Source organism: Aphelocoma coerulescens, chromosome 1A (assembly GCF_041296385.1).
Source record: "Aphelocoma coerulescens isolate FSJ_1873_10779 chromosome 1A, UR_Acoe_1.0, whole genome shotgun sequence".
Lineage (NCBI taxonomy): Eukaryota > Metazoa > Chordata > Aves > Passeriformes > Corvidae > Aphelocoma > Aphelocoma coerulescens.
The window spans coordinates 79,338,406-79,362,383 of NC_091014.1; the positions used below are offsets into that span (position 1 = coordinate 79,338,406).

General features: G+C 39.8%; 1 protein-coding gene across 5 annotated transcripts in view; it reads right to left on the bottom strand.

Moving 5' to 3' along the window:
- WNK1 (WNK lysine deficient protein kinase 1) overlaps window positions 1–23,978 on the bottom strand; it is a 100,208-nt gene that overhangs the window by 41,782 nt on the left and 34,448 nt on the right. For 4 of the 5 annotated variants that reach the window (XM_069003690.1, XM_069003691.1, XM_069003689.1 and 1 more), the window contains exons 3-8: window positions 21,172–21,392; window positions 18,971–19,128; window positions 3,106–3,194; window positions 1,856–2,075; window positions 1,300–1,636; window positions 5–189 (exon numbers count right to left, since the gene is read on the bottom strand). In XM_069003690.1, coding sequence (XP_068859791.1) covers window positions 5–189; window positions 1,300–1,636; window positions 1,856–2,075; window positions 3,106–3,194; window positions 18,971–19,128; window positions 21,172–21,392 — 1,210 coding nt within the window. Of the gene's footprint in view, window positions 1–4; window positions 190–1,299; window positions 1,637–1,855; window positions 2,076–3,105; window positions 3,195–7,305; window positions 7,663–18,970; window positions 19,129–21,171; window positions 21,393–23,978 lie in introns of those variants that run through there. The other variant, XM_069003693.1, reaches the window with a different exon arrangement.

Sequence of the window (23,978 nt, forward strand, 5' to 3'; positions counted from 1 at the left end):
TTACCGCTGCAGGTGGCTGATATGCTCCATGCTGCTGGGACTGCACTTGGCCAACTGAAGCTGTGTATCCCTGGACTCCAGTGTTTGAGACTGACTGGTCGTGCTGGGAACCATAGGACACAGTCTGCTGACTGCTCACAGATTCAGTGTACACAGATGACCCCTGGCCACTGTCAACTGTTCCATCAGCTGGAAAAGTTAAGGAGAAAAATCTGCATTTCAGGAACTGTGGTCAGGATTCAACATTTGAAAGATCCTAAAATTGATCAAATATTAAATTGATTTTTGTGCCATACCATGGGGACCTTTTATTAGCATCTTACCTCTTGTAATATTTAAGCTGATTTTAAAATCTTTTTTTCCTCCTCAGTACAGTAATTTATTATCATTACACCTTCCTCTAAAACCCTGAAAAAACTAGTCATTTCAGGAGTTCTTTGGGAAGATATTTAATAATAAACTGTATTTCCTGCAAAAGGCTAGACTAGAAATAGAAACCTAAATTCCACATTGCTATGAATGATCTTTCAAGGTTTATTAATCATTATTTTTATTTCATTTTACACAGACATTTAAAACAGGTGTGTTGTGCTGGCTGGCAGGTGCACCATGTAGGCATAGTAGCAAACTAGGCATAACAGTCAATTTAAAATCCCTGTTATCTAAAGAGCAGACAGTAATTTGCTTTTTAACTTCATCATTCTAACATGGAAGTTGTCATCTTCCATCATTATTCAAATACTGATTCAAATGCTGGGATGGCAGAAGAGGAAAAGACAGGATTATTAATTCATCTTTTCATGTACAGTATGTAGAACAGAAAATTAAGACTTTTCAGAAAGCAAATTATGAGCTGAACTACTTGTAGATTAATCTCATTTCCAGTTTAAACGAAGTTAACAAGGATTCAAATAAGTGGTTTTAATAGGTTGATCTGCACTGGTGCAAGAACATACAGCCTTCTGCAGGGCCAGAATATGCTGTCCCTATAGGAGGGCAGCAAAACCAAGGGCACGTGGTCATGGTTTAGGTGCCTCAGTTCATCTGGTACCTTGAAACAAAGCGAAATCATTTTGTGCTGATTTGGACTGTGCATTGTGCCAAGCCTTGGCTCAGCTAGGCCACAGGAATGTATCTCATGTTGCTGTGCTTTCTAGTGGCCTATTGTTCTTCAGCGGACAGTAACGGCAGACAGCATCATCTCGAGATATTTACTGCTATACCCACCAAAAGTATAAGACTGATGGGAGGAAGCGTGTAAGTGCAAGAGTTCCTAAATAAACCAGCTGAGGCACTTACAAAGAACAGATATACTGGGTTGCTGGAACTGCAGCTGTTGGTGTTGATCAGCTTCCGGTTCTTCGGGCTCCACTTGTGTAGAAACCGATGCTGAAGCAGTGGGGACAGAAGTAGTACCAGTGACAGACTGGGGATGCTTTGACCCTGCATGGGAAGCACTTGATGGCTGCTGTTGCTCCAGCTGCTGCTTCTGACTACCTTCTTCCTGAAGTATGTTCTCCTGTTCTTCTTGCACCGACTGGCGCTGCTCTCGCTTGCGCTTAATCAAAGATACCCTGTCCTTGATAGCCTTCGCCATTGTCTTGTGATCCCCTTCACAGACATAGCCAGACTCCACCTGAAGGAGGATACATTCACAGAATTCACACTGCCACAGACAGCCACTGTCCGAGTGCTACAACAAAAGCTACCACTTTCTGGCACTAACTGCTCATCTACACACTTCTGAACCTGTTTATTTCTAGGCAGTAACAGCAAAAGCAGAGTCTGACACACCCCATTTCACTGTCAGAGAACAGCACTACTTCCAGAGCTTTGTAGGGCCACCAGCACTTACCATTTCCTGTGCTACATCCTCTGGGACATCTCTTTCCAAATCAAATGAAAACTCTATTGCCTCATTATCTTTATATTTGCCCTTGAGTTTTTTGATGTCTTCAATTCGCAGCCAGAGTTTAATGGCAATTTTTTCTCCATCGTCTTCCTCTGCAAGTTCTACCCGTACTCCAGTCTCTTCTTGGAAGAAAGCATGATTCAAAAGGTCCTTAATAGCATATCTAGCATATTGGGAAAGAATGTAGAAAGCACATTCAGTTATCAGGCTTTCATAAAATATTAAGGAATAACCTTCCCAGATGATCCCCTGATTTACTCTCTAAGTTTTACTCTGTTGTGAACCACCTCATGTGCATTCTGTTTCGCACAATTAGAAGCTTTGTCCTGAAGGTACAAAAGAGTCTTACGTTCGTACAAGTACATCATTAACAACAGTAGTTAACAGCCGAAACTAAATGGCAAGAAATAAGTGATGTGCAGCCACAAAATGAACTTCAAAAAAGAAAAAAATACTAAATTGTTTAAAAGCAAGAAAAAGAACTGAAACTAAAAATACACAGCAACACCATCAGATGTAAAACTTCGAGAGTTAGTAAAAGGGGATGAATAAACATCTATGAACAAAACTAGTTCTGAACAGAATAGAGGGCAGCTAGAGGGTGGACAAAAGCTGAAGCAGTCTGAAATCAGACATTCAGTAAGTAACAACCATGTAAAAGCAGAAAACAAAACAAATCACACAAATAAGCCATCAGAGCAGTTATAGATTTCCTGTAATGGTGTAAGTTAACCACCTGAAGTAGCAATCATATTGCAGAAAACATGGATAAAAATGAGCAGCAAGAATTTAAAACTTAAGAGTCCTCAAAATAATCAATCATACCAACAGAATCAAAGGGACAAAAAATCCCAGAGAATTACAGAACAACCAACCAACCAATCCAAATACTTGGAAACCTGGAAGGATTGCCCTCCACTATTTTGTTGTCTAGGCCAAAGTTTTAATAAAAGCAATAGAATTTCTGAATAAACGGACGTGGGTGGTTACTGTGGCATTTGCACTCTTCCTAACACTGTTAATTCTCTAAAACAATCGTTGAATAGGAATCTACCGAAGAACAGAAGCTGCAGAATACTGGCTTCCCAACTTCCATGAGAACAAAGACCCCAGGAAGTAACTGGATTTGGTATCATCACAGATAAAGGACTCAAACAGCAATTAATACCTGTAGCTGCAAAGTAAGCACTTACCTTTCACCTTTGTTTTGACGAATACATCCCTCAATAATCTCCTTCACTTCAGGGATTGCTACTTTATCAAAGCTGGCTGGCTTGACACCCTGAAACACACAAGTAACAACTGAGAAACTGCAAGGCCCATTTTAAGTTAAGTTTTTACTATGTTTACAGACCACTTATTTTTACTCTCTAGACAACTGACCTAAATAACTAGTGCAAATTAAGGTGAAGTCTGACCCCAGTACTACTGTTCATTTGTTTGTTAGTGACTTTTGCCAATGTCCCACACAAACCCCTTCCCCAGCTACATTTCTGTAACAGAAGGCAATGGCACTTGGGTCCTCAAGTTATGATAGGAGAACTCTTTAGTTTCCATGGAAGTTGTGCTGGCTAGCAGGAAGTACACAGACTGGACTGAGAATGGAAGGAAATGGTTCCTATGTAACACGAATGCAGGAAACCACGGATTAATTTAGCAGTCTCCAATGCATTCTGTTGCCTCCCAGAAGGTTTCCAACCTGCCATTATATGAAGTAATTTTTTAACAGGAAAAACCTTAGCCCAGGATGATCTGACTGGATCATTAAATAACTTGTCCAATGTGAAAAAAAAAACCCTAAAAAACCAAAACCTTCCTGTATCTTAGCTCTCCCCCAAAGACCTGCTATACCCAAAAGACACTCCTGCATCACTGCTGCTGTGAGTTCAGGGAAATGAGCTTAGCAATACAGGCCTGTACAAAAGCCCTTCCACAATACACAGCAACCCTTTTCCCAATACACCCTAAAGCCACAGGGGGAAAGCAAAACAAAATCTAAATAAGATCAGCCACCCAAATCAGTAAAACAAACATGCCATGAGATATGACCATCTGGGAATTCTGCAAAACATTTCAGGCTGAGAGCCAAGCTTCATCACTTAATCATGGCCAAAAGCTGTATTTTGGGGCCAATTAATTGTCCACAACAACAAAATCTGGCACTCAGTTTTACTTGATTCAGCCTTTAGTTTCAAACTATTTAAGACAGCAGAATGAGAGAAGATGAAGACATGCTGTCCAAATGTTTGAGCAGAGCTGGTGTTTTCAAGCTGAACAATCCTGAAATTATACACCTGATACATCTGACCCTGTCACTGGTAAATGACAACTAAAAACAAAGTGAAAACCATAGCTCTGAAGTACAGAAATAAATTAAGTAGCAGCATTGTGATTCGTCCCTAAACAGAAAGTACTTCTCCAAATATCTTACAAAATACCAGTGAAATCAAGGCATGATCCTTCCTTCCCTATTCCTCTAGTGTGAGTAGGAAACAAGTCTTGAACCAGAAATGTTTGAGTCTGAACCCCAGTCTTTGCAACTACCGACCTCATACTCAGTTCTTAAAAGAAAAAAAAATAATAAATAAAACCAACGCAAAAACCCCACACCACAGAAAGGAAACAATTTATTTGATAAAAACTAGTATGCTCTTATAACAGGAAGGTTATCCATTTATTTGGTCTAAAATTTGCCCTTGTGAAATTCTAGCAATTGTAATTCACAGAACTGCAGACTATCCTGTGACTAGAATAAGCACTGAAACACAGGCTGTCAGTGAACATTAGCTGAATGCTTTTAGAAGCTTTGCTGACTACTACGACTTAAGAAAATCAATGCCTCAGGTGATAAAACATCAGACTGTAACGAGGCCTTTTCATAAACCTCCAGCTCCCACAGAGCTCTCCACTCTAAAGGGATTTATAAAACCCTGCTCAGATAGTTGACTTGTCAAAGATGCCCACCTTTCCTTATGACCATGTTTGAAATGGTCCCAGAAGTTTGGGTTCATATATGGAGTACGGATAATTCTATATTTAATTAAATGCTCTCCTGTATAACATACATATATAACCTATGCAATAACTGTTGAACTGCTTATTGCATATATTCCTATCTACACTTGCCCAAGTTTAACACATGTGAGTCTCCTAAACAGCTCAAGTCTCAGACATAGCAGCCTGCATTGACATTCATTGACACTGTGGCAGCAGAAGGATGATGTCAGATCTGTGACAATCTCATTTCAGAAAACTAAAAGCTAACACGAGGAAGACAACTGGTACAGCAAAATATCAGCATAATGAAGCCAGGATATGTTTTTTCTTGTTAATTATTGTACCACATGCTCTGTTCTTGCACTGAGCCTGAAAAGCTAAGGCTACGGATAGATTTTAAAATCAGTAATTCAGTCTGCTACTCTGTGTTTCCCACTCCTGAAAGAAATTAAATACTTGTCCAAAATCTTCATGCCCTTTCATGAGGACCATTTTACAATACCCCATGTCATGAATTCCTAACCACGAGTTCAGTTAGAAAGTCAAGCTCCTGCCAGCCTCCTTCAGCAGAGCTTCCATGTTCCAAACTGCTCCTCAAAAAATCTGGAAGAACATCACACTAGGGCCTAAAACCAACACGTGTTCAAGCAGCTCCCCACTTTCCAGTTTGCTTCACAGTCCACGAGAAGGGCTGCTTAATCCTCCTCTCCAGCTCTGGACAAGCACTCCCCAGATACTGAAGCTCATCAACTTTTCAAACCCCTTTTTTTCCCTCCTCCAAGCACTAATGGAAATGTTGAACTATTTTATACAACATGACAGGGGGTACTAGAAATTATTTTTAAAAAATCAATAAATCAGTGAACCCTTTTCTACCTAGAGCTGCCTACGCACCTTAATCTGCCATCATACAGAAACCCAGGGAAGGCCAGGCCCTGAAATTCACATAACCTTGATGTGTCCTTAAGAGAGCATGAGCTGGGCAGCCAAGCATGCCTTCAGCAGTTTCTGAACCCAAAAGCACTCAAGGAAATGTTAAGCCAGCCAGTGCTTCCTGGTTTTACCACACTTAAGATGGTCACATCCCTATGTGCCTCTCTTGGTCCCCAAACTCCTTAGAAGAATCACAGGACAACTCCAATCAGTCTTCTATGTCCCAGTGGCAGTTCATTAAGAATGAAACAGCCAAATCCCACTAGCATTACTTCCCAGTTTGCTAAAGAAGCAGCAGGAAGAGCTCTTGCAAAGGAAAAAAACCAAAAGGGTAGACAGGTATAACAGGCACACATGAAAATCAACATTTTCTCAAGCTACCATCTAAAATTGCACAAACTGGCAGTGCTGCTGAAAGCAACAGCCTCCTTTTCTCCATTTCCCATTCCCACACCCGTGTAATTTCCTTTCTTTTGCCAGCAAACACATTTATACAGTTGCATAATGAACCACATCACAGCATGTATCAGACTTGAAACAAATCCAACCAAAAAAGGCTGCAGCAGTTTCCAGTGAGCTGAAGTTCCCTACACTGCTGCACGAGCTCTCAGGCTTACAGAAGGACAGCCAGGGCAGAACTGCTTATTTTGAAAGAAGCACCAACTGAAAATAAAGCCCAGTGAACACTTAGATTTTGAGAATACCTCTAAAACATGGGTATTTATGTAGGCAGTCACAGAAACAAAACTAAACCTCACAGTTTGCATGTTAGGCATAAGAAACATTTCTTTTTTCACTTAGCTTAGATGTGATAAAGTTTGATTTTTATCAGGTTTTAACCAGGTGAAAAAAGTGTGTTCCAAAATTCAACATACACAATTATTTGATCAACTAAAGGCAAGTCAGGTATTCTTAAAAACACTACATTTCCAGGAAACTTTTAAACCCCAAAGTGTAAGCTATCCAGAACTCTTCTTCACAATTTTTGCCTAGAAACACATTATTATTTTGCATTAGTTAGATCACCAGATTACTGAGTCAATAGTTTAATATCTTGTTCTATTGCAAGAGATACTGAAAATATCCTTCACTTCATTAGAGAAGGCACAATCAATGCTGTATAACTTCTACAACAAAGCAAAATGAAGGCAGATGAAGTGCAACATACCCTCAGACATTCTAAATTTAAGAAAAAAATAGATTTAAAATTTAAGAAAAATTAGATTTGAAATAAACACACAGGTGGAAAACAGCAGAATCAATTACTGGTCCAGCATTGCTGGTCAGGATTTAAATTTACATTTAAAAAACTACAGGAGAAAAAGTGAAGTCAAGTTTAAAAGCTAAAGACCCGAGCTATGCAAATGCAAAGCAGTTCAGCAGATTTGAAGAGAACTCTAATTCACCTCCAGAATACTTCCCTGTGGCTACGTGCACCTGACAGAGCTGAAATTCTTACTTACCTCTTTAGCACAATCCTTGTGAGAGCAGCAACAGTGGGAATTAACAATTACAAATATGGGACAGATCTCTCTTTTTGTGAAATCCATCAGGAAAAGAGAGGCACACACCCCACCGAGTCAGCAAGGTGCTATTTTCCAACGGGACGCCACCGGGCTGCGGACTTAACGCACAGCGGAAGGAAAGCAGACAGCAAGGTTAGAAGGGAGCATTGTTTTCTCTTTGACGCCTCTTGTTATTTTCCAAGTCCAGTACATGAGGCTGCAGAGATTTGAGCTCAATATCTGCTTTTGTCACTCTAATACTGAATAGAAAGAATCAATATAAGCAAGAGGTAAGCGTGCCCCTTTCTGCCTGCCCAGCCAGTTGCAAGAGGAGGAAGAAGTGACAGCAGAGGGATCCTTTACTTCCCACATGTCCCCGCCCTCCCACTTGGCTGCTCTGCCTATTCTCCACCCAGGTTTTCTGCAAGAGTTTAAGGCTGTGAGTGGGATCGTTATCCAGTTCACTCCTGCTGCTGCTGAAGTACCACTCTGACCAGGGCAAACAGGTCAGTCAGTGTGTTGTTCAGATGCAAGGCTGCCCACAGCAGTGCTGTGCAGGGGAATGAAGGCAGCTGCTGCTTCTCCTCTCCTTTCCATGGAGCTACAGCAGGACACACACAGCTGACTGCAATTCAGCCCTAACAGAACACAGGTCAGCACTAAGACAATGTAATGCATTTTGCTACTAGTGGCAACATCATCTATTTTCCTTTTCCTTAGTGTAAGGGCACAGAGATTTGAAGGTGATTTTCAAACTGCTGGACAAAGTCAGAAAGCTGCATTGTTGCTTGGTTTACACCACATGCAAACACAAATAATCCAGAGTTATATTTTCTGGTACCTCTCTCTAGACTTCAGACCTCAACCTGAAGTTCGATTTTTTTTTTCTTCTCATATCCAAGCAATCATTGTAAAACCCATTTATTAATACAATGAGCTGTCCATAGCTTCAGGCTTTGGGGTTTTTTATTGTAAGGACATAAGGAGCAATGCTATGAAAGATCACACACACTGCTTTAAAGATGAAGTTAGCAAACTAATTTTGACAAACTAGTGGTAACAAACTGGGATAAAATTCAATTTCGAATTATCAAGACCACTTTTCACCCCAAAATAACATACTCAGTTCCTCAAGTATATCACAATTATACCAGTAGTGTTTTTATAGTATACACCACCAGTGTTGCAAAAGCAACATTCTGCACACTTAATTAAGGCCACACTTTTCTGGGGGACATGGCACAGCCTGCAAAGAACATTAAACATTTCAGCTTTCAACAAGCCGAGTCTACCTGTCCCAGTCTAGCCACAACTCTTGCTCAACTCTTTTCAAAGATGCTATAGCTCTAGGAGCCTGAAAAGAACTCTGCAGTAACTTAATTAATCTTCTCAAACAAAATGTTCTAACATTGCAGTCCAGAAACTAATAGCACCAGCAGCAAAGTCAAATCACACAAACAAAGCAATTAAAGTGTCCATATTTCCTTTCTCTTAAGTTCTTCCCATTCTAGTTTGATCCAGTCCCAGGCTGCCACAAACCATTAACTCAGGAATTTAGAGTCTATGACTGCAGTGGAAAAAAAGATCCTACCTCTTTCCCCCAGTCTCAAAGAAGCCCTCAGGCAATGGTGTGTATATATATATATAGCATTTAAATTGGCTTACCCCATGATCTCCTAAATTTCACTACCTGCAATTACTCACCCAGCCCTCAAAACCTGCATGTTTAACCGTTTCACCACCTCTAATGCTTCATCTTAATCTTCCTGCCTGCTCCAGGAACGATCTTTCTGATTTAGTTCTTTCCTTATTTCACATAGGATACACCTGAAACTGTTTGATAATTCTCACCCCAGTTCAACTGAATACATACTATGAAAAGAAAGACTTCAGCTTAAGATTTACTCAGTTCAAGAGAGACATGGGTTGCCTACAGAGGACTGATTTTCTTGGTCTGGTTAAAAAGCAAACTATTTCTTTTTTTTTAAATTGAAATGCAACATATAAAACAGAAGTAAAAATTTAGCTTCACTGATGTCAGTATTTTCATAGCAATTAATTCTGGACAATTGATAATTCTGCCAAGAATTAAATTGGCAAATCCTGCAGAATAAGCTCTGTACCAGATCAGTATCCTGACAGAGTAAACAGCATTACTGCAATACAAGCAGTGGAAGCAGATGAAAGCTTTAGTGAGCCAGAGCCAGCTCATGAGACACTGTTCAGACTGGGACAGGTCTCGCTGTCTTCTCTTCTGATCAAAAACGACCACACAATTTGAACCCAACACCTCTTGAACTTGATGGATCTACCATCATCCACATCAAAATCTCCCATCTCAGCTATCTGAGAGCTCTATGCCACTGCAACACCTTAACCAACTGGCCTTCACCCTCTGCAGTGAAGGTGTGTAAGTTATTTAAGTCTCATGTTCCTTAACTTTTTCCAAACAAACAGCTAAGCATGTGTGCCTGGATTTCAGAATGACACTGTAAAGACAATGGCAACGCTGCAGAATTTATACAGGCCTGCTGGCTGCGACCTCACCAATCACAATCTAGAAATTCTTCCTCTTCAATTTACCACCTAACCTTAAAAAAATTTTGAGGCATTAATAAAAACATCAGAGGTCAAACACAACAAAAAATTGCCAGACGTACAGGATTAAAGCTCTTATACACACAAGGCGTATCTGTATTTTGATTGACACACTCAAACTAATTGCTTCTTCCTAAAGTTAAATTTGTATGAGAGAAGTTTTGGTGAAAAGAATAAAACAGACTCCTCATTCCATCAACAATCATTGCTCACTATCACCTTCACATATATATCCTACAACTGATCTCCAAGCCCAAAAGCTGGAGAATACTGACACTGCCTGCTCAACCAACTTCGCCATCAGTGTCTCAATACATCATTTTATCTACTAAAACCAGAGATTTTACAGCATTCAAAGCCTTACAAGACTGCAATAGCAGGCTACAGTTCTGCTGCTTTGCTCCCACACAGTTAAGTTTGAACAGGAACTAGTCATAACTCTTCCTAGAAATCACTGTCTGCAAGCCTTTCCAGCTCTCTCAAGTAAAAGGCAGTAACTAAAGCCAAAACCCACCGCATCTGCAATAATTCTGAAATGCTAGGCACTACTGCAGAATATACACTAGGCTCAGAGCTACCCTGCTGACAAGTAATCTAGCCCAGCACACAAGTTATTTTAAGTTTCTACTTTAGACATGAACGTCCACTGTTCTTCAGAACCACCAGGTAAATAACGTCTATTTCAGAAGTCCAAAGAATCTGAAGCTAAGAACATTGTTTCAGTTTAAGAAAAACTTTGCTTAATTAATCACAACAGCTACTGTAATTGCAGCCATTCTAATGTATAGAAGAAATTAATCAAGCTCTAGGACAAGATATTTTGTAACCAGGACACAGCTTCTTAGTGCATAGCTGGCAAACAATTAGCATACTGGTGCATGTAACAGTGAAAAGGGCCTTGTTTAGAAACACACAGTAAGAGCACAGAGGCTCTTCTGAAACAACAGTAAAGTCTGAATGGACAAGTTGATCAGGTATTAACAATTTTACTCCTGCACAAAAGCATAAAGGTAAGATCACTTCCATCTATCATACACAGATCTTTAACCTCACCCTTAGAAGCAGGGATGCTGCCTCTACAATGTGAACACCTTGAGCTAGCTCAATGACTCTTTGCTTTACTGGGACTTCCACTTGAAAATGGCTTTCAAAAAAAAAAACAAAACCAGACATGCCTAGACACACATTTCAGTTATATAAATTTAGAAATACCACAGTGACACAATACTAGAAGTGTCTGTCTTCTATTTTCAGTATGGAAAACATGCTTTTGAAAAATAAAATTGTATTAGTTGCATTCTCTGCTTTAATCTGCTCCCACTCTGGTAGGAAATCATCATCTTGCACTCATTTTTAAGTTTAGGTACAGTAACTCAAAAGCCACAGATTAGTTCCAATGGACTTCAAAATGAATTTTAAAAAATGATATAACATGGGCCACAAAATCCATTTGGTACCAGAACTAGCCTTTAGAAAGGATTATCTACTTAAAAGGCCTAAGGTAATGTTGCAAACACCAAAAATAGGGCACAATTCCAACAATGCACCAAAAGTCACCATGCCTTTTATTTTCAGACCTATTCTAATAGGAGTGAAGACTTTCCTGGAGTTATCCCATTCCTACCCCTTGCAACTCTAGCAGTGCAGCTGGCAGGACAAGAAATAGCCTATGCATTCTTAATGTCAGTATTTTTAACCAGTGGCACTATACGACAAATAACATTGAACTATCAGTCTCCCCACAGAAACGCTTCAGTGATTCACCAATCACAGATTGTAATTGCTCTCATCACACTGCAGAGCCAGGCATTTTAAAAACACTTCTCACCTCCCTGTTCCTAAGAGCCACCTTCCCATCTCTTGCTGAATTACCTCACTTAATGTAAGAACTAAATGGATGTCAGTACAGGACAGAATATTAAATACTAGTATCATAGTTTTAAGAGGCCTGATCCTTAAAAGAGACTTTTTAAACATTTCAAAATTTTAAAGATACATTGTTTAGCCCATTTCTCTGAACTTACGTAGGTTTCTAAAAATACATTTAGAAACTCCCCATTACTACTACATTTCAGAACCCTAATTACATCTTGATTTTATGCAACTCAACCAATCCTCCACTCCTTTTAATTCCTGATCATCTTAAAATCATTTCCTGTTCAAAATCACTGAAAGACAATCCAGGCTCATCAGTGAGCAATACAAGAAAAGAAATTGCTCCCTTTACTTCAAACCAAGTTTGTTTCACACCAGTATTGACAAAGAAATTTTTAGCTGTAATCTTAAAGCTTTTGATGCTGAACAGTGAGGTACTTTTAGAAAAGAATTCAGCTGAATAAGCCTTTTCCTTCCAAACACAGGCATCATCTAACTTAGCTGTGCAAACCACACAGAATCACAGGCTGGGTCAGGCTGGAAGGGACCACAGTGGGTCATCTGGTCCCACCTCCCTGCTAGAGCAGGAACATCCCAGAGCACATGGCACAGGAGTGCATCCAGCTGGTTCCTGGATATCTCCAGAAAGACTTCACACCCTCTCTGGACATTCTGTTCCACTGCTTGGTCACCTGCACAGGAAAGAAGTTCTTCCTCCTGTTCAGGTAGAACTTTCTGGGCATCAGTTCCTGCCCATTGCCCCTTGTCCTATTGCCTGGCACCACCAAAAACCTGGCTCCATTCTCTTGCCACCCTCCCTTTACATACTTAGACATTGATAAGGTCCTCTCAGTCTTCTCGAGGCTGAGCAGGTCCACCTTCCTCAGCCTGTCCTGTTAAGAAAGATGTTCCAGTCCCTTCATCAGCTTGGTTGCCTGACATACAGCCTGTTATATCTCAGTCTTCAAGCTGATCACTGTTTTTCCCTACTTGGATCATTGTAATTTGTAAAAGAGGACTTCTAAAGTAACACTCAAGGCTGAAGATATCAGTGCTTCAAATCCTTGAATTCCCACCTTCCACTTTTAAGGTTCTGTATTTCTGAATTGATGAGTCAGTGCCTGAATCCCCACACAGAGAGATTCTGCACTCTTAAAGCTGTTACAGCAAAATGCTTGTGACTGAGTTGAACAGCTACATGAGGCAAATGCTAGAAGTTTAAGCGTTCTTTAGTTCGGTCAGTGTGATGCAAAGGAATTGCACATGATGTGCAGGAGGTTTTTTACATTTCACACTTTACTACCAGAAGTTTCTTCTTTAAATGAATACAGGAGTTTGTCCTTTCTTACAATTATTCTGTTTCCTGTACTTAGGTGAAGGTTTGTGGCTTTTCAGTACCTGCTTTAACAAAAGCCTACCTTCTCTGTTGGAGGGTTTTCTCCCCTACTTTTCCACTGATTTCTTTTTCCAATGCTTTTTTCACTAGAAAGGTTGATAGGGAGGATATCTCTGTATCTATCTAAATCAGGTCAAGAAACCAAGTCATTCAAGGTAAAGAAAACAGTTTTATTCATGCCTAAAAAATGCTGGATATTGCTTCCAGGAAGTAAAAGAGGAAATTAATCATCACTCATTAAGCACTGCAAGTAAAATTAATCATACATCTAAAGGTTTAGCATTTTTTACTTGCTGCTTAAGACCCCTCAGGAAGAAGAGTAAGAGCTGGAATACTTTACCCACTGCATCTCTAGTGAAAATGAAGCAGCTGACTAGTTTAGACAGTTAAGATGCCTAACTTTTAAGACACTGAAGAAAAAGATTCATTTTATCTCAACTGACCAAACTATAGCACTTTAACTGCCTAGTTTCCAGCAAAGAGAATGACCTTCACCCTAACCAGTGAGTTCCAGCTCCTACCAGTTAGGGAAATTAATGACAGTTAGACACTGCCTGGTCAGGTTACTCATTATGTGCCTTGTTCCCTTAGGCCCTTTTTTAAGCTCTGGAGGGCAGAGAAGAAAAATGTCATGCCACTGTGGAACATTTTAGTACTGAACAACCTTTTTTTTTTTAAACTCAAAATGCAAAATGCCTTTTTTTTTTTTTTTTTTTTACCCCTTCTCATCTTAAGGCCAGCTCAGACAGCAGACATTTGTTTAGAGAGAAGAGACTGGACTTTTGGTGAAAGAAAGGACAAACGCAAAACTTCACTTCGTCAAAGTAAGCGTAGAGAAAATCAAGTACAGACACAAGTCCATCAGGAGAACTTAAAAGGTAAGTTTATATGATGGGAGGGGGAGAAAGAAGAAGAGTTTTCTGCTCATACTCAGGTGATTAGTACATTTGAAACTGAGGATGGTTTTATTAACTGTTTTTGCAATGAACACATTTGGATTTTTATGTTAGTGGTAGATGTGCAAGAATGAGACAAATCTGTATAATAAACACATTAATTGTCTTTTTACTAGTTCTGGGACTAGTCAATCACCTAACAAATTTAAGCCTTGGGACATCCAAGTATTAGAGATCTAGATTTTGAGGCAACAGCTTGGGTTTCTGTGGCCCCACCAGAGGCTGAGGCAAAGCAGCTGAAGTTACTGCAGTCAGTTATGCCTTCACGGCATTGATTCCCAAACAGACTAAATTAAGAAATCATACTTAAGATGTCTGTTCTATAAATATCTCTTTTTCCATTTAAATGCACGTGTAGCCCATTTTAAATATCTCCTGTGACAAACTGTTCAATTGAAATATGCATGGAACAGGTCAAGGAAAAAATACCAGTCTCCTGAGAAGAACAAAGTCAGACAGGGAAACCTTCCTGAATTTTACCACCATCTCACACTTTTTTTGTTTTTTTAATGTAAGCAAGTACATAACAGAATTATGTATCCTGATTACATTTTGCATTGGAACTCTCTGCATTACTTGGATACAGAGCAGAATTGTAAAAAGAAATTTAAAAAAGGGGATCCATTCCCTAATCTAGTAGCATACCACACAGACAGGTGTGCCTGCACAAGAGGGCAGAGGAGAAAAAATAAATCAAAGGAGCAGGAAACAGTGCGTTAATAATAGTGCAGCTTGTTATCGATTCATTGCAGGCTTAGATTATGTCTTTTCAGAGGCCAAGTAGGCATCACTAAGTGCTCACTGGATGCATTCAGGCCCAGCTAAGGAGACATACTGCTTAAACCTCAGAGATTTCCCCATCCCACAGGAAGGTGAAAATCCGAAGAGCTGTAATTTCTTTAAGAACAGCAGAGGATAGCTTCAATAAAGAAAGCAGGGTTTGGGACAAAATTGCCACACAACGATTTAATGAAAACAAAGAGCAAGGCTAGGCTCCTTTATGTTTGAGTGACAAGCCCTGCAGATGTCTTTCCTTCCTAAGAAACTGCTAGTGAAAGGGTTTGGACTGAGTATGCTAAAGGGTGCAAGTACAAACAGAGGTCAGTATTCTGTGTCAAACTGCTGATTGCCTTACCAGAGTGGTAAAACAAAGTTCAACATAACACCTTGAGCCCTACAAATTATGTGCAGTTGTGGCTCTTAAGAGAAGTATATAGCCAGTTTATTCTGTTATTCTTCTAGATAAAGTGAGCCAGAATACCAATTTAATTGCAATTGTGTTTATTGGGCCAGAGAAAATTCAAGAACTTTATCCTAGGACTGTTTTAAGGAAATACAGGAACTTCCCAGTGAGACAATGCAGACAGTATAAACAAGCAACCTAGGAACAGCAGACTCATGCAGCAATCATACTGTCCAAGATGTGAAGCAACAATTACTGTCTGGGCCAAAAAATGTCTCATCTGTGAGAGGAGCTTCAGCCTTTAGATCCAAATTCTAGATCTCTGCTTGCCAAGGCATATTATTTAACAAAAAACTGCTTCCAGCCATGAGGAAAGACCCTGAACCAAAGAGGTAGAACAGGACCGAGTACTCTGAGCAATCTTGGCAAACAACCCAACCCCAAGCTGCAGTATCTGGGCATCAGCTAGAGCAATCCTTATCACAAAAGCTGTCAGGTCAAAATGCAATGCAGCTGAAGGCTCCCTAAAAAAGAGACCAATGCACAGCCAAAATGGGAGAAAATAACATAAGCTGGTATTACAAAGAGGTTCTGAGAGGACACCCTGAGCATTAATACACCTTCTGTCCTAAACAATAGCAAGGATTTAAGATAATGGAGCAACTTTGCTTTTTACTAAGCCTAACAGTTACTGCAAAGAGGGTGAGGGAAATGAATTAACTTAAATACATATGGCCTGCAGTGAGTGGCTGCACATTTTCATCTTACTTCCTTTGGGGTTTCAGTGGTTTTTAAGCTCCCACATGGCATGATCTTTCATGACTTTCGATAGCAGACCATTCCTATTGTCCTTCCTTCTGCTCTCTCTTTATGCACATAGATTAAAATAATCCTTTCAATTTAAGGCACAGCAGAACTGTAGCTGCTACCTCAAAACACCCCTAAACACATCCAGGGAGGTAGCAGCAAAGGGGTTGAAATGGAGATGCCAAACACCTTCCACAAAACACACCCACCTTCCAACATACATTAGAAGGAGATGTGTTGGTAAGTACAGCTGGAGTCACCTTTGCAGGAGGGGGTTTTCTGTCTCCACTCTCTTACTGATAGTTCACACACTGTCCTTTCAAGTACTGAATTTGGCAAATGGTTCACTCCTCACCCACAGCTGCATACATGGTCTAAACTTCTAAAATCTCCTTTGAAACCAAAAAAAATCTTAACCAGGGAGCAAAGGACAAGGGCAAAAAACTATATGGCTCTTTTTCACATTGGTTCACAGAGCTTTCGTGGAGTGCTAAAAAGAATGCCAGGAGGATTTTACTTCACTTTCATAACATGGGTCTCTTTCCACATTGTAAAACACCAAATCCTCCATTACCAGTTAATACAGGATTGTGCTTTATTTCCAGATAACATTGTCTTGCCTTCATTGAAAGCCTTCCTTGAAAATTTTTCATGTTTTGTTTCTGGTTGGTTTTGTTTTGAACAAAATTCTTTGCAACTACACTGAAATAAACAACCCCGAATATACCAAAGCACACAGCCTTTCAAAGCAGAGAAATGTACATTTCATTTTCTTTACCCTCCTGTCCTTTGGCTCCTTCTGAAAGAAAACAAGATTTGCTGGATTTCATACCAAAGTATATCTTAAGAGCTCTCAAGCAGTAAATTAAACAGTAGGGAGAAAAAAAAAAAATAGACCAATAAATGTGATTTGTGAACCATCAGCAGAGTAGACTAGAAGGTGGTGTTGGACAGACCAAAAAACTATTGGACAGACCAAAACTTCTCATCCACTTAGAATTTCCACTGTCAGCCAAAAACAATGGGGAGAAGGGAGCACCACACACAATAAACAAGTGATAAGTGGAACTCTGGTACATCTCTAATAACTTTCTCTGCTACAAGTCCCTACAAAGCTTTCCAGTTAGTAAGTACTTCAAAGACCAGGGAAAAGGCAGGTCTGTAAGACCTGGGGATTTCCAAGCCTGGGATTGTCTCAGCCACCAATTCTCACCAACAGCCCAGTTCCTGGCACTTCTCAAGGAACAGGCAGGACAGTTACATCAGGCATCTGTCCTAAGAAAAATGTCCATCCAAATCTTGCTGCTTTGGCTCTGTCCAAGATACATCCATAAGCACAGTAAGAGGTACCACTGAGACTGTTCTAGTAAAGATGTGTAGCTTTCTTTCACTGATACCAGCTGCTTCCAGATCAAATTATGCTGTACACAGAGTGAGGACTAGACTTCAGCCTAGTTCTTAAACTCTATTTAGAAAATTACAGGCAAGTTTGCCAACATGCCAAAAAAAAACAAACCCAAAACAATTCTGTATGTATATATATGTATGTAAAAACTTATTCTAACATCTGTGCAAAAAACCAAAGTGACTACCTATGACTTTTTTTAACTTCTTCTGTGCCCCTCCAACATTTCCCTGAAAAAAAGGGACAGCCTCACTTCACCAAGCCTTCTTTCAGAATTCATTGCTTCTGCCATGAAGACCCTTCTTCAACTCTAAGTCACAGGAATTTTATCTGCCTTTTGCAATGTGAGGCAGGAATAAGAGAGCATTTTATTTTTCCAAAGCTAAGCAAGTTATTTGTTAAATCTGCAACTTCTCTGAAATAACCCACACAGAAAAGATCAACAGGAACTCCTTTGTCTATGGACAAAGAGGTAAGTCTGGGTTTCTTTTTTCTCATTTACACATGTGCACAGGTATTCTGAGAAATCCAGTGCAAGTTTTCACTTCCCCAAGCAGCCACCTCACTATTCTTTCTGAATGCTTAGGACACAAGGTTGAACATGTTTGTTTCACTGCACTGGTACAGTCTACAACACTGCCTCAGATATCACAGATTCCATCTCGCCACACCATACTGCACATTTCTAGCACTACAGTTCTGCTTCCTCCACTCAGGGTCTGCATGTTCTCCTCAGTCTGGTCAGATGGGCCAACTCTAATCTCTTGACTGCCTTCTCAGCCTCATTTGTGTTCTCCCACAACGCCTCTACCTCCACCACTACACTTGCCCAGTACTTACCAGGGTGGAATAGCTTCCTGCTATTTATCAAGTGTTTCCACTTCATCGCTATAAGAAGTGCCCCCAACACGTAGTAGCTAAGTGCCACTCAGAATTCAATAAACTATTAAAATCACTCTAGGTAACTGGCAGGCAGCTAAGCCACTGCTTGAATCTGTGATCCAGCTTTATTGCAGAGAACAAGGTTACCAACTCATCTTCAAGACAGAACTACTTCCACCATCCCCAACTGGCTTAGAAAATAATCTGTTATTCTAGTGTGTTTTGTTGTTTGGTTTGGGGGGTTGGTTTCTTTGTATTTTTTTAAACCCTATGTAATACCTACTAACATACTGAAAGAAGAGTACGAACACATGCAAAATTTTATTTCCATGCACATATTTTACAAGCTTCTGACAGATGTTCTGTGAGTTCAACCACTCTGTAACTTTGCACTCATCCCAAAATAACCTCTCCTCAGCTTTTTTCCCCCACACACACCTGCACAGCACTGGTGCTACCCAGCTGTACTCCTGTGCTGCTAACAGTAGTAGCTTTAGGCTCGGCAGTGAGGAGGGACTTACACTGGTCACTCGACGGTAGATCTGCGCGGCATTTTGGCACTCGGAATAAGGATATTCAGACGTGGCCATCTCTAGCATACACATCCCAAAAGCATATACATCAACGGATTCATCATATTTCTCCTCATACATCTCGGGGGCCATGAACTCTGGGGTACCTTAAATTAAAAGAACGATTCAGACTCTAAATGTCTCAAAGCGAGCAGAGGCTGCTGGCGTTACTCACCGCAGGGGGAAGCGGCTGGGCAGACCTGTGAGACAAGAGAAAGTGGAGGCAAAAAGAAGAGGGAGGAAACCCTTAGTGACTCTGTTGCACCAATGTACTTTGTGAGTCTTCCATTGCAAGGCCTTTATGGAATAACAATGGCATGTAAGATCTGATGCAATTCCTGGTTTAGGGATGTTAGTTGATACAAATATCAGAGCAGACTGGATTAGCCTGAAATCAAACGGGAGGGGAGGGGATAAGAAAAGGGGAAAAACTGTAGACTAGCCATAGGCTGCAAACCAAATACCAAGGAGAGTTAAGGCACTTACCTTTTCTCCCTGTAAGAAAAGAGGCACATTAAACCTTGTTTCATAAATTACCTGACTGCCCTCTGCTGCAAAAGAAGTAGTACTGGTAAGAGCCCACAGCTAGTCTCTGACCTGGTGCTCTCCATCTACTTGCTTAAGTAGAATGGTTCAGGTAAGGCCTTGCAATGAAAAGCTCTGTTGTTACAAATATAAATCTCCATGAAAAGAGGATAAAAGGTAATTTTCTGCAAAGGCCACTCACCAGAGCCCTTTTCTTCACATACTTACCTTCCCACCTGCAGTATATTTATAGGCCTACTGCAGATACAGGCATTAGTGAGGGACATCCTACAGTCAAAAATACTCAGAAATACAGAGAGATTGAGTTACAGGCATAGAGCGTGAGATTCAACAAGTCCCATTTAAATAGTGTGCAGAAAATTATTGCCCAGTGAAGCATCACAGATCCCCTCTGTAAACAAAGGGACTGCATTGTATGATCAGATTTACTTTAAGCCAGAGATGCAAGTTTGCTTTTTGCAAATCTAAGCACAGAATTATTTCCTGCAGACACCAGATTCCAGACAATTTACAGATCATTCTACAGCCCATTGCTTGTCTCCACCACGCTAAACCAAAAAGAATGTAATTGCAGTCATTTATCCAAAGGCTAATCATTAACAGATAACTATGTAACAGATGGTAATTTTCCAGTGATAAATTTGAAGATATGACAAATATGCTTAAGAAATTATGGTTTTTACACCATTCTTTTCTTCCCTATTAATACTTTGACCTGGTTAAGAAGCAGGAAATATTTCAGCGACAGCTTGCAAGAAAATTTACAGGTATACACCATTGATCCCAGCTAGGAATCTGGCATAGGACTGTTGAGTAATGCTGAATTTTAGCAAGCTCTAAATACGGAGAGCAAAAGAAACTTCATTCCCCTACAGTCTATCCACCCAACTATAAAAACAAAGCTGATAAAACCAATTCTTTCAAGAATGCACAAGAAAGATTACACTAGTTCCATCAAACCAGTTTCTGAAAAAAGTTATGAATGGATACACAGGGACAGAGACAAAATAAAGCAGTATTTCCCAATGCACCCTCCTAACTTACACAAATCCACATTCTATAGACTCCCTAAATAAGGCATTATACCACAGTCTGTGTTATTATTTAAATATATATATAATATTGACTTTCTTTGGTATACCCCAGTTTCTGATTACTCACAAGCTGCAAGAGATTCAGTATTAGCCCCTGGTGACAATAAAAAAAAATTTGGCTGTATGAAGTAGTGCTACACTAAATATCAAAATGTTGTTTGGTCACCAAAATGCATTTGTACATTTCTTGAAGCAGCACCATATCAAAGGTAAGATTTATGTGTAGTCAAGAGTGGTTTTATCAACAATGTTGCATTAGACTGTTGGGCAGGACAAGAACTCTATATTCTGAAATAGTTAATATACAAATATCAAAAGCACAACCAAAATTTCTACATGTCATTGCATCAGGAACACAGAATGACCTCAGCAACCAAGAGACAAAGCCTACATATTTTCAGGCTTTGACCATGTACCTTTGTAAGCATGTTTTTTAGGAAAGTTCTTAAAACACTCAAGTCTCCAAAGAGGTAGACTGGCTCAGCAGCCTCCAAAACAGGACAGGCTTACCTATCACACTTTTGGCAAAAGAAGCTCGTTTCAGGGTTGCCAGACCAAGGTCTCCAATCTTGACTGATCCAGTGGGGCCAGTAATGAAGATGTTGTCACATTTTAAGTCTCTATGAATGATGGGAGGAGTGCGTGTGTGGAGAAATTGTAAGCCTTTCAGTATCTGACGGCACCAGCTTCGCAGTACTTTAATTTTCATCACTTTAAACCTTTTCAAATACCTAATAAAAAAAGTAACAACAGGTTAAACAGATTCTGCTAACAAACAGTAGATTAAACTAAACCATTTGCTGTTTGGAAGCAAAGGAACAGTAATTAAAGACATGTATAAATTTAAACTTCACCTTATATTTTAAAATCTACCTGGGCATTTCAAGACTTCGGAGATGCTAAAGATGATTCCCCTTTACAAAACCTACCCCCTTTCTTCTAGCCAGGGGACTATAATGATGAAAGATAAATGTGAAAAGCTTGGTATACATAGCTGATAACTCTTCTGCACACAAAATCATTCTACAGTAATGAGACGTTTGGGTTGCTAAATTTCAAGCCACTGCTTCAATGACAAATACTTCAAGGTTCATGAATTACAATTCTTTATCTATTTAACTTCTTAAACACTTACAACCTTTACCTTGATTAATTATAACTGAGTGGGGAAGTGTGTCACTAGATCCTGAATGTTAATAACCAACAAAGTACAGAGCTGTGCAAAACTGCAAGAGCTCTGAAGCCATTATTCCCTCATTTTCAAGAGCAGTCCAAGCACTCTGTTCAAGGTTTCCACATTACATTTTAAATCTGCTTCAAATTTACCCGTGGAATTGTCAAGCAAATTGGAAATTCTTAGAGATTCCCTCCCTGGTGCAGGACAGGGTTTGTTCACCTGAATCCAGCTGGTACTACTCACTACATCAACACTATGGACAGATACGGACAGCGCAGAGAAACCTCAACAAAGGCTCTGTCAAATAATTGAGGTGGAAGAGCTCATACCTAAGTCTGTATCCCTTTGCAGGTAGAATGCAACCTGACCTTAACTGTTCTATCTTTGCCACGCCTTGAAATCCCATGTCAGAAGAGCCTCATTTCATACCAAAAATATTTTTCAGTGTGTGTGACCTAAGACTAAGATCTTATTCTATTACTTAACTTTAGCAGATTAGAGATGCCACAAGGTGAATAACCCCTGACAGTTTTCAAATGCTTTCCAGCAGGGTTTTCTCTCAACCTCTCTTTGGGTAACACAATGTGAAGTGTTGTTTTGTTCCTTCTGAAAAAGTATGGGCTGGAATACATGTAGAGAAAGGACCTCTCAAGCTCTGTAGAGCAAGGACTTTATTCTTGTTCAGGCAGTAGTACTCAGCCAGCATCTGAGATAAAGACCAGTTTCACACTACAGGAAGATTGGTAATAAATTCTGTGACCAGCATAGAATCCAGCAACTACAATCTTAAACTAAAAGCCAGTTGTATTCAATTATTCCATGGTAGTGGTCAGTCTCTTCTGCAGGTCCACTTAGTCAGGAGACAGTCCTGATGAAATCACTTCAATCAGTTCCAACACTGATGCTGGAAATGCAATGTATTCATCCCTTTAATTTCTCCAGTTCAAAACAAGATCTGGAAAATCAAGTCGCTAGCAATGATCCTGCTGTGAAAACTAATCTGTAAAAGCAATTGAGACACAGTTCCAGAGGAAATCAAGTCTCAGAATTTAAAGAAAGGCAGGGGAAAAGTCAAGCCAAGGAAGGAGACAAACTGAAGGAGGTTCTGAATCACATCAGCTATCACTCAAATGCTTGCTATTGACACAACCCTCATTCATCTCTCTTGAGCCTGTTCCAAAGATCAAATGGTAGGGGCACTTCAGTTCAGCATCTGGAATCCCTAATTACATTCTTGGTTACAAATATGCTACTCCACTGCCAGCTTCTCACTGTTAAAGGACCTGGGTCTGACCATCACCCAGCATCCTGCAGTGTGGCTGTCGTTTTTCCACTGTCCTGAATTAAGTCACATGTCACTTCATGCAGAAAGCAATTTAAAATGGAAGCACATATAAATCCATAAAAATAGACAAGCCTACTTGCCAGTACACTTTCACTTACCCTATTATCATAGGATAACTTGGGCTTGAAGAGGCCTCAGGAGGTTTCCAGCCTAAGTTTCTGTAACTAGAACTACACCGAGCTCAAGGAGTTCTAGGAATCCCTACTAAATTAGCAGAGGTAGTTATGAAGGGATGTGCCCCACTAGATAGTTGACATGTTCATTTAAAGTGGATCAGGAACACACATTAGACACGTACTTTATCTAGGTTTTAAACAAAACCAGTGGCTGAGACCTATGTCAGAAAATTTAAAATAGACAACTCCATTTTTCCCCGGTATTTTAATTCCACAATACCACTCCATATCAGAAAGGAGTCATTCTTCACAAAAAGTCAGTTGTAAAACTTTTCCATTGATGTACAGAAGTTTGGGAACTTTTCCTTGTACTAAATTAGAAAATTGCCCAGACAGGATTAGAAAAGAATGACTCCACAAAATTTTAACACTATTTCTGGGTATGTATATCTAAATGTATACAAATACCAAAAAAATATGAGAGAAGATTTCCTTTAAGATATCATCACACTTGTCTTCTGCTCACTTTTTTACATCAAGTGACAACAATGTCTGTGTCCAAGCACCAAAACGAGAAAGGCATCACTTTTATTAAATGCAGGTACGGTAAACACACTGAAAAAAAGATATGGAAGTAATAGTCAAATATATGTAAACACAAGTGTACAGTGTAAATCTG